Raw genomic sequence first — 10,718 nt, forward strand, 5'->3', positions numbered from 1 at the left:
AGGCCCGGAGAGTTTCCCCGGGCTCCTACCTCACCGCGTGGAGGTGGGCCTCCACGCCATGCTGCTGGTAAGCACTGGCGAAGTTTGTCGTGAACCGCACACAGAGCTCCTCCCAGGAGTAGATCGATCATGGGGAAAGGTTCATGAGCCAAGTCCGGGCCGGCCCAGACAAGGCAACATGGAAGTATGTCGCCATTATGGTTGTGTCTCCACTGGCTGCTGTAATGGCGGTGACGTAAACCTGCAAGAATTCCGACGGATTTGCCGTACCGTCGTACTTCTCCGGCAGGTGTGGCCGGAACTTGGATGGCTAGGTCGTCGCGCGGAGGTGATCTGCCAGTGCGGCGCAGCCCACGCCGGCCAATGGGACACCCGTCTGAATCCAGGCGCCCGTTGGGGTCTGCGGCGCAACCGCAGCGAAGTCGTAGTCGAGGTTGCGGCCCTCGACATTTTGTCGGTGCTCACGCGCTCTCTCTAGAGAGACGCGGGCATCCTCGCCCGCACGCCTGCGGTTGAGTTCCACACGCAGGTCCTTAGTCGGTGCGGCCCTCACCGAGGGAGAGCACACCGACGTTGATGCCTCGTGTTGGCGCCGGTATGACCGAGGCCTTGGCCTGGTTGATCCAGAGTGCGCCATGCCGAGTTGGCGATTGACATCGTCGCACCACTGCTTCATGGCCCCCGGGGAGGCCGTGGAGCTAGGAGGGTGGCGCAACAACTCTCTGGCCGCTAACAGTGCCCCAGGCGCAGCCCTAGATGCCCTGGACGTTTGCGCGGGAGTGTGCTGCCGCGCAGAGTGCACAACAGTGGTCGCACCAGGCGCCGGGAGGTTGGTGGCCCACGGTGTGGAAGAGGCAGCCGCTTCTTCCACCACGAAGTCCTCGGGCAAGAAATCATGGTGCTCGACGATGTGGACCATGATGTTGTGCAGAAGAACAAGCAAAAACCTAATGCTTAGCCCCCCTACCTGGCGCGCCAAATGTCAGAGAGGAAATCTCCGGCCGGGTAACGGAATGCACCCGCCCTAAATCCTAAGATGAGGAGGGGCCTAAGCGTTTTGCCTGTTAGTTGGAAACGGGAAAGAACACAAGAACACACAAGGGTTTAGAGTGGTTCGGGCCGTTGGAGCGTAACACCCTACTCCACTGTGTGATGTATTGACCTTGTATGAACTTGCGAGAGTCTAAGTGTGCTCGAGTGAGCTTGAGTGTGTTTCGCTGCGTGCCTCCCCTTTTATAGCCAAAGGGGGCACGTACAAGGGTGCTGAGCCCCGACATGTGGGCCCAGGGACAAAACGGAGGGAATAATATAGAAGTAGCTAATGCCAGCGTCGCCCAGAAGTTCTCCGAGCGCCATAATGTCCATAGTGTATACGGTATTGATATCCTGCGCTGCTTCCTCGGTAACGTGCGAGTGATGATGAGCATAGCGTACGCCGCAGCACGGGCGCACTGCCTGCCAGCGGAATGGACAGGTATGCCGCCTGCAGGATGGTCTGGTCGCCGCCTGTCAGCGGAGTGGACATGGCACATTAAATGCTGAGGCGGCACATCGCCTGCCAGTGGAGTGGCAGGGCTCATTAAATGCCGAGGCGGCACATCACCTGCCAGTGGAATAGACAGGCGGCGCGTCTTATCCGCAATAAATGCAGCGCCACGCGGCCCAGAGGCCTTACGTCAGGCTCCGCCCGCTGGCTTACGTCATGGGCAGTAGGTCACGTGGCAGCACCTGGGTCTCCGCCTAAGCGGGGAGCAGAAGTATACATGGTATGGTCCGGACACGTGTCGGCCCCTGACCCCGCCTGGCCTTGATCAAGGCCTGGGTATTCTTTGTCCCAGGATCCCGGGACCCCGCTGAGGGTGGTCCGGACCTTACACAAAGAGGTCCGGGACCCGTCCCGGGGTCCGGTCTGTATCCGCGGAGGTCCTAGACCCTACCCGGTGGTCCGGTCCGCGTATGCAGGGGTCCGACACTTTCCCATGGGGTCCGGACCCACCGTTGATATCTTGGAGGATACTGCCTTCCCTGGTCACGTGGCGATCCCGGATTCGTCCACGTGATGGGGTCGGGCATAGTTTACCGTGCGACTAAAGATAGCCGCGCGGGCACTGTGCCTTCTTACTGCAGTAAGGGGTACCCCTGTTTTAGGGTACCGACAGATCAGTTGATTTACTTGTGCAAGCACGCTTGCACAGAAGGACTACTTGCATAACAGTCGTTGCCTGTTCAAGGAGCTCATTAGGTAAGCAAGGCTACTGTCCAAGACAGAATTGATTAACACCATGCGCCCAATGGGATTAGAGGAAATCCCTTCAATGCCATCCAAACTTATACCAATCTCTTCAATGCCATCAGAATTTATAGTTTCCTTTCAATGCCATCAAATTTAAATTTTAATCCCTTCAATGTCATTACCGTTAGTTTGGAGCTAACACCGTTAGTTCAATTTAAAGTCAATCCCTCTAATATCATTAAAATCTATACTGATCCCTTCAATGCCACTACAAATTGGTTCGATCTATTTGGGGTTTAAAAATTTCAGAATAAAAAAATATGGATCAGATTTTTAAAATTCCACGATTTTTAAAACCTTAAGTCCATACTTAAGTTTTTTAAAAACGAACTGATATAGCGAAGTAATTTTGGGGTTTAAAAAAAAGTATGTACTTAAGTTTTTAAAAATCGTGGAATTTTAAAAATCTGATCCATATTTTTTGATTTTGAAATTTTTAAACCCCAAATATATCAAACCAATTTCTAGTGGCATTGAAGGGGTCAATATAGATTTTAATGGCATTGAAGAGATTGACTTTAAATTGAACTAACGGCGTTAACTCCAAACTAACGGTAATGGTATTCAAGGGATTAAAATTTAAATTTGATGGGGTTGAAGAGAAGCTATAAATTCTGATGGCATTGAAGGGATTGATATATGTTTGGATGGTATTGAAGGGATTTTCTCATGGGATTAAGTAGGGAAGCCTGCTAGCTTGCCAAATACATATCTGTTTATGCAATGGAAGAGGAGAAAGATGTTAATCTGTGCTTGGATAGGGTGAGAGGAAGGCCAAGATAGGATTGGGAAAACCCTTCACGTTTGCAGCCAAGCACTTCCACACACTGTTGAATTGAGGGATATTCCATGTTTAGAGGTGTCAGCACACCTTTTTTGATAATTTATGCAAAACCCAGTAGCAGAGCTGAAACTGTCCAGGATCTTCTTGTTTTCTTCTTATTAAAAAGCAGAGGTTGTGCCATTACGTTGGAAAAAAATCGAAGAAAGAAAACAAGCACTACACAATTTGACACTAGAAGAGGATTCTGTGCCTAGGTCGTGAGGGGTATACATGCACTAAAACCACTGCAGGGATACACTGAAGACAACTTTTTTTTTTTACACATTCGATATGTCACTAGAAATCTACAGACAAACCCCAAAATTACACCTTTCACTTTTACAGCCACAAGACAAGGTCAGGTCACGTATGCAGCTATGTACAGTCACCAGGTGATCGGCAAAATCCTCGTGTCCTAAGAGGATTTCATCTTGTCCAGGTTGTGCTTAGCCTGCAAATCATATAAAGATTGCATGAGCAAGAGATTCTTATCTTTAATCGCAGCTTCAACTAATCTCAGCAAACAGAGATGTGGAGTTCGAAGCCCTGACCGAAATCGCATCGATCTCCTGTAACAAGGGCTGGACGGCATAGGCCAGCATCCTGGCATCTTCTGCTAGATCCTCCAAGTCTTGACAGTTACCCATCAGCAGCGCTACGAAGAACTCTCTTTCCGGGATGAGCTTCAGTGCTACCTGACAACTATGCTCGACAGATTAGGTCAGTGAGCAAAAACCAAACCTACTAGTAATTAGTAGCACACTTAGCTCAGCAAGCATGACCACAAATGTAAACAACAAAGAAGTGTATCTGCAAACCAGAAAGTAATAGATGTGACTGTACTAGCTGAGGAATGCGGAATAAGTATCCAGGTGATATACCTTGTAAGCAGCTGACGAGATCCAGCCATGCCATGGCTTCAGAGTATTTGCGTAGGCTTCTTCCACGATCTCTTCCAGGCTCGACTCAGGAGTCTCCAGCAGCCTCTCCAGTAAGTACTTTGAGAATTTTATCGACCTAGACAGCCAGATGATAGCTCTGGTGCAGCTCTTGGTCTTCTTCGCTGTCCCTTGCTCCATTTCCTCGGTGACTATCGCCGTCAAGCACGCGTATTTGGAACAGTCCTTTTCATGCAGGTCTTGTAACCTCTGCGGGAAGGAGATCATAGAGGCAATTCTAGGTTAGTGATTCGAACAGATGCAAATGAATTGGTGGCAACTGACAACTGTATAGCAGCTTGGGAGTAAGTCTGTACAAAAAAAAGTGATGACAGGCATGCTAAGTGCAGAAGGGTGGGTTACCTGGACATTTTGCTGAATGTCCTGCCTCAGGACTAGCAGAGTTGGTCCAATCTCATCTTCATCCAACAGAGGGTAGAGTTTGTCAGTTTACTCTGATTTTTCAGAAAGAGAGAGATATATAGTGGAGAGAGTAGCACACGAAAAAGCAACAGCCAATGGAATATGTTGCTTTTTACAAAACTTTGTATCTTCTCAATGTACTGTTCTAGGAAATTTTACTAAAGACTTCCACTACAGAAAAAAAAGGTTTAATAACAAGCCCTATGATGTCTGAAAAAGAAATCATTTGGGAAGCGCTATGGCACTACATCACTGATCACTGCCTGTCAGGCTAAAAGAAATATATCAGCACATGTCCAATTTGGTGGCATCATGATCCATGACAGAAAAAGGTTAAATGCCTCTTGGCCACTTATTTAGTTGAGGTATCCATTCCCTCCAAGAATCCAACAGGGCACAAAGTGTGTGTGCAAATTGTCACATCCCATATATGACAACACGTTGAGGAATGCTAAACCTGACCCACAACACCTGCACACAGAACCTGCATACAGAAACAACCATTTTTTTCCCCTTTGCTCAATGCAAAGCAAGATTCAGAATAATAACATCACATCTACTGAAAAGTCCCCTCAGAAGAACATACTGTATATGAACAAAACAAGGTAAAACAATTGATGGTTATTGATCAGAACACTAGACCTGCTGAAAGTCTGAAACTACCTGACAATCGATCGAAATAACCCAGACTGAAAATGGTCGCTAGACCTCCTTATTACAAATCAAAGCCGGGCAACCGGATCTTTCAAAAAAATAATAACTGGACTGAAAATGGAGCTGTTTTTCAGTACAGAACTTGCATATGTATGACAGAGCATAATGAGTTACGAACCAAGGACATGGATGAGCTGCTTGGAGACATAGAGGAGGTCCATTGTGGATGACTTGTGCTGCTCCTGCACTTTCACCTGCTGAACCTGCACCTCCTCCTCCTCCTCCGCCCCATCTCTTGAACCGCACAAACGGAGCTCCTCCATGGCCAGTCTCAGCTCAGACTTGCCCTTCTCCATCTCCTTCCGTTTCCTCTCCATCTATCCTCCTACCACTACCTTTCCTTATCACCTGAACCACCCCGAGCCTCAGCTAATCCACTACTTATACACACGGAAGCAAGCTCATTTGCTGGCATTTCTTGGGACAAATGATGGGGTCAACTTCTAGTTTCTGTCCTTTTCTTCTTTTCTTTCCTTTTCTTTAAAAAATAAACAGCGGCGTCTTGTGTTGTTCATCGCATCCCTCTCTGTGTCAAGTCAGAACAGCCAACTGGGAATTATTGAGAGTAAAAAACGGGTGGTGCCTCCTGTCCTTACTCGGCCGGGAGAGATGATTTTAATTGCCAGATGCAGTTGGCCTGGATGGACTTGTTTATTCACATTCACACATTGCTGTGTGTACTTGTTATACTAATATAATCCCTTTTCTATATGCATGATTGTTGGTGAAAGCTTTCGCGGCAACCTACGCCCAAACTCCAACCAGTGAAAAATACAGATTGTTTTCTGAACCAAGAAAAAAAATATACAGATTCTTGAAGGTAAAGCCGTACGTTTATTCTTGGACTTCTCTACATAACTGGATTTTGTTTATTGCACTGACAGTGGGCTTAAACAAGTCTCATGATAAGTCCCGGCCCGTTGCTTGTTTTGTAATGATCCTTGTAGCAATCAGTTTAAATACAGATTCTTTCCTGCAGTTTAAATACAGCTCCAGCGGATAATGCTGCATGCATGTATGCTTGTTTTCTGGTGCAGCGATGCATAGCCATCGTACATTTTGTCTTGTCAATAATTGGCAACTTGGAACCAAACAACTGAAGCTGGGTATTGCTGGCCAGTTCTTTCTTCCAGAGCCTTGCGATTGCGATGTTGGCCCTTGTCTTTTCTAACACCCTTTCCTGCCCAAGCTAACCCACGGCCAGATCCATGCGTGCATCACAGGAAAAAAAAACGAAGTGTTCCTGATGTCAGGAGTTTATGTATGTAAAAAAATGTACCCTGATAGTTACATTTGACACTTGGAATTGGATCCATCAGGATTCAGTGGGCTAAGCTACTACTGCGACGGCTGACTGAACTATCTTGTTCGGCTGCCCGCAGCTGCAATCCATAGAAACAAAATATTGTAGAAGCCGCAACCGGGTTAAAGCCGTATCGCGAAGTCGGACAGATTCTTCCATCTCTCTTCTCATCTCTATGCTCAAATATTTGTATTTCTGTTGTGGTATAACAGAAAGGGGGTTTCCTTTTCTCTTAGCTGAACGACATCGTCATGACAGTATGTGAGACCACGACTTGTGAAAGATTAAAACCTTAGCTTACTACCAAAATATAAAATGTTAATTGAGGGAGTGTGCATGGCAAAGGAAATCCGCAGGTAAAGTACGTACGCAGGTGAACCCAACCCACAGAATCTGCTCCCCAGGGCAGATTGGCCACACATTGCCCGAAGCAAAGTCAAGCAACACTAGCTAGCTAGGACTGTAATTAATTAAATTGGGGAAAAAACTGTGGTTTTGCCATCTGTCATGGAGAGTGTGTGTGTATATATATATACCAGCAATGCATGAGAATTCGAAGAAGATTATCAATGAGACATACAGTAGTATATGCTCTCGCTGGGTGCCTCCCTGCACGGCACCTTCTCTGTGATTTGAAACCAGTGGCAGCCGACATCACAACAGCTCTAGAATAGTACAAGATGTGCATCACATCACATCACCTCATCAAGTTTACATGTGGCCTATGAGATGAGATGAGAGCTTGGCTGCGTTGCTTCCCAACGTACGAGAGCGGTTGCATTGACTTGGGATCTACTCCATATGTCTTAAAAAAATACTAGTACTCTTACTAGCTAAGCATTGCTGTGATAAGATCGCAGGAAAGAGATGCAGCACAGTTTCTGCTGTTTGCAGTTTTCAATGTTGTCAGTACATATCGACGAATCATGTTTATTACAAAACGGTGACGATGTGTGGGTCGGCCAATAGTGTTAGGACCGGTGTCCTGGCAGCAGCTGCATTTTTTTAACAGTGGAGGTGGCTACTGATACAAATAGTACATCTATATTATGAGGAGCGTTCTAGAACCAAATATATATAAGTACACCAGATTACAAATATATAAGGGAAAAATATAAATATGGACATATATCACTAACACCCGGGTCAAACTCACGGTGGATCAAGAACGTTGAGTTTAATTTGGAGAGATAAATCCGATGCTGAGCATGGGTCTGTGCCTTGGTGCAAAAATCTGCCAGCTGAAGCTCTGACGGTACGTACCAAAGAGAAACAACACCATCATGTATATGTGCTCGTGTATAATGAGCGTCAACACCAATATGCTCGGTAAGCTCATGCTTTACCGGATCACGAGCAACACTAATAGCACATTTACTGTCATACAAAAGAGGAATCGGCATACAAATAGAGACATCAAAATCCTCAAGCAACCACTGGAACCAAGTAACCTCAGCAGTCACAAGAGCCATAACACGTAACTCAGCCTCTGCACTCGAACGAGAAACTGCTACCTGTTCCCTAGTATTCCAAGCAATGAGGGAATCACCAAGAAAAACACAATAGGCAGAAAGAGAACGACTGTCAGAGGAATCGCTAGGCCAAGTAGCGTCACAATATGCTTGGAGCTGTAAAGAGTTGGATCGAGGAAAGAACAAACGGCGAGAGATAGTCCCACGAAGATAACGTAATACCCAGAGCAAGTGACTGTAGTGAAGCTGAGTGGGGGTGGAAACAAACTGACTAAGAATATGTACAGAGTATGAGATATCAGAACGAGTAACACCAAGGTAAACAAGACTCTCAACAATGTGACAATAACGAGTAGGATCCTCATGAGGTTCACCATCCGTAGCACGAAGATGAACATTGAGTTCCATTGGAGTGTCAATTGTCCGCTGATCAGTAAGAGAGGCCCGATCAAGAAGATCTAGAATGTACTTCTCTTGAGTCAGATAAAAACACTCAGATGAAGAGGAAAACTCTATCCCAAGAAAATAATGAAGAGAACCAAGATCAGACTAGGGATGGCAACGAGTTTAAAACCCGCGGGTACAGAGATTACAAACTCGTACCCGCGAGATTAATGTTAAACCCGTACCCACACCCGCTACTCGTGACGGGTAGCGTATGTTACCCAAACCCGCTACCCGCGGGTTTATGGCACCTGCGGGTACACCCATGGGCACAGTCATATAATAAATATTTATTAAACTGGTAGCACATAATAATAAATATTTATTAAACTGATAAAAACATGTATCGATCTTAGCCAAAAGTTCTACGAGTTCTCTGGCGCCTGTAGTCTTCTTTTATATCATTTGATTGGCTCCGCTCGCTCAAAGCTTTCGGGGTGGCACTAAATTGAGATGCATGTGCTCTACAGTCTACACAGACACACAATGCACACCAGTACACCACACATACGCAGGCATGGGCGCTCGACGCAAACTGTTCATCGGTCGGTGACCTAGAGTGGGGGAAGGAGGGGCGACGTGAGGAGGATGACAGCGTGCCCTGGATGTCAGGGTTCATCGTCTACCTCCCTCCCGTGCATGGAGCAGGCACCATGGTCAGGGTGCCGACGCTCGAGGGAAAAAGGGGGACGTGGGGCAGCAGCGGCCGACCGAAGGACCCTAGCATGATGGTGTAATGTTGTGGCCGACCTTCACCGGCGACTGCACAACGGAGAAGAGAGAACGGGGGAGAGAGAAAAGAAATATCGGTCGACGTGCTTACCTAAGGTGGAGTCGACCTCGGTGGGCTTTGGTCGGCGGTGGTGGTCCTCGGGCAGGAACAACAAGGCGGGCTCGTCGTGGGGCTCTTGTGCATTGGCGGAGCTCGGAGCGACGATGGTTTACGTGAGGCAGGCTGCTGGCGAGAGAAATGAGGCAGGGGAAGGGGGCGGGTGTGCGTGGAGCTCAAAAGGAGACAGGGCAGCGGTGGTTGCGCGAGGAGGGGGGCGACGTGGGCCGCCTTCCTCGGTGTGTGTGCGTGCTGGCGGAGGGGCAGTTCGCGGGACGGGGAAGGCGAGGGTGAGGATGACAGGCAAGGCCACACGGGTTTAAACTCTCGCAGTCCCACTGATGAGTCGGGTCCATAGGGCGGCTCTGAGGCGCGGTGGTTGCATGTGCAAAGCGGCTGGCAAGCGGGGCCCGCGGGGTAGAGGGAGAGGGTGTGCATGGGGCCTGAGGGCGACGACGCCAACAAGGCAGACCCATCGGGCAGAGAGAGGTGGAGCGGGTGCGCAGGAGGGGAAATGGGCCGGTTGGTCGAAAGGCCGAGGGGGGACGAGGTAGCGGGTTCTTTTCCTTTTCCTTTTTATTTCGAATTATGATTTCCTTTTCTTTTATTTGTCTCCTTTGGATTCAAATTCAAATATGCCACAAACTCCAATTAGAACACCTCAAGCATATGCATCAAACAAGAATACAGTTTGGGGTTCAGCATGATGCAACATTTCATAATTCCTTGGAGTTTTGTCTACCTGAGTATAATTACATTTCCAAATAAAGTAACCACTCCTCTACTATAGGAAAGAGAAAAAGAAATGGAGAGAGAGGGGAAGAGAGGTAACACCTGAATTTGGTGGATATTAAAGAAGGAATTTTATACCCCCAAATTGAGGGTGTTACATATGATGACATCTGTTGTGCCTACTTTGATGACATCTCCTTTTGTCATTCTTTTGGTGCTTGTATACATTTTCTCTCTATGCCCCTGTTAGATTGGTTGGCCTTTGCGGCCGAGTAGTCAGATAATCTTGCTAGACCTATGTCAGGTGACCAGATTGAGGTGAATCCAATCGGTCTTTCACTGGGGGTGCCAACCTGTCAAATACAGAAGTTTGGGGTTCCCCCAAGTGGGGTACTGTGGCATCCCATATGAATATGGTGGCATGATGCACATTTAATTTGGGATATAAGGTGGTGGTATGTATGCATACTGATATGGCATAAGTGGGTATGGGGGTGGAGGTGTCCATGTAGGTACATTGGGTATTAAATGAATATCGTGATGTGCTACTCCTCCGATTAGTGAGATGACTCAATCAGTCTTACCTGTTGTTGCTCTTGGGTAGATGAGCGAGGTCACTTTTTTGACCGATCACTTGGTCCGGTCTTCTTTTTCACATACTGAAAGGGAAATAGGGTTAACCATTTCCCACAATTAATTTTGGTGGTTGAATGCCCAACACAAATATATGGACTAACTAGTTTGCTC

General features: G+C 47.3%; 1 protein-coding gene across 2 annotated transcripts; it reads right to left on the reverse strand.

The window, feature by feature from the left end:
* Positions 1-3,196: 3,196 nt before the first annotated feature.
* Positions 3,197-5,773, reverse strand: LOC103628951 (glycolipid transfer protein 2). Of its 2 annotated transcripts, none has more exons than XR_554016.4 (5): positions 5,310-5,663; positions 4,418-4,473; positions 3,998-4,264; positions 3,668-3,818; positions 3,197-3,567 (listed from the first exon to the last, which is right to left on the reverse strand). XR_554016.4 is itself a non-coding variant. In XM_008650138.3 (5 exons), exons 1-5 carry the CDS (start codon positions 5,506-5,508, stop codon positions 3,532-3,534), a joined length of 702 nt encoding a protein of 233 aa, XP_008648360.1. In that variant the 5' UTR covers positions 5,509-5,773; the 3' UTR covers positions 3,197-3,531. The 2 variants fall into 2 exon arrangements, 1 of the variants encoding a protein (XP_008648360.1); XM_008650138.3 differs by having other exon boundaries at positions 3,668-3,811; positions 5,310-5,773.
* Between the last annotated feature and the right edge of the window lie 4,945 nt (positions 5,774-10,718).

The sequence above is a fragment of the Zea mays genome, chromosome 6 (assembly GCF_902167145.1).
Source record: "Zea mays cultivar B73 chromosome 6, Zm-B73-REFERENCE-NAM-5.0, whole genome shotgun sequence".
In the NCBI taxonomy this organism is placed as follows: Eukaryota; Viridiplantae; Streptophyta; class Magnoliopsida; order Poales; family Poaceae; genus Zea; species Zea mays.

Excerpts from the sequence above, each read along its gene's own strand:
- LOC103628951 (XM_008650138.3), bottom strand. The coding sequence starts at position 5,508 with ATGGAGAGGAAACGGAAGGAGATGGAGAAGGGCAAGTCTGAGCTGAGA. Across the intron at positions 3,812-3,997 it reads TCTCGTCAGCTGCTTACAAG|GTAGCACTGAAGCTCATCCC; the intron begins GTATATCACCTG and ends CATAGTTGTCAG. Across the intron at positions 3,568-3,667 it reads AGGAGATCGATGCGATTTCG|GCTAAGCACAACCTGGACAA; the intron begins GTCAGGGCTTCG and ends TATGATTTGCAG.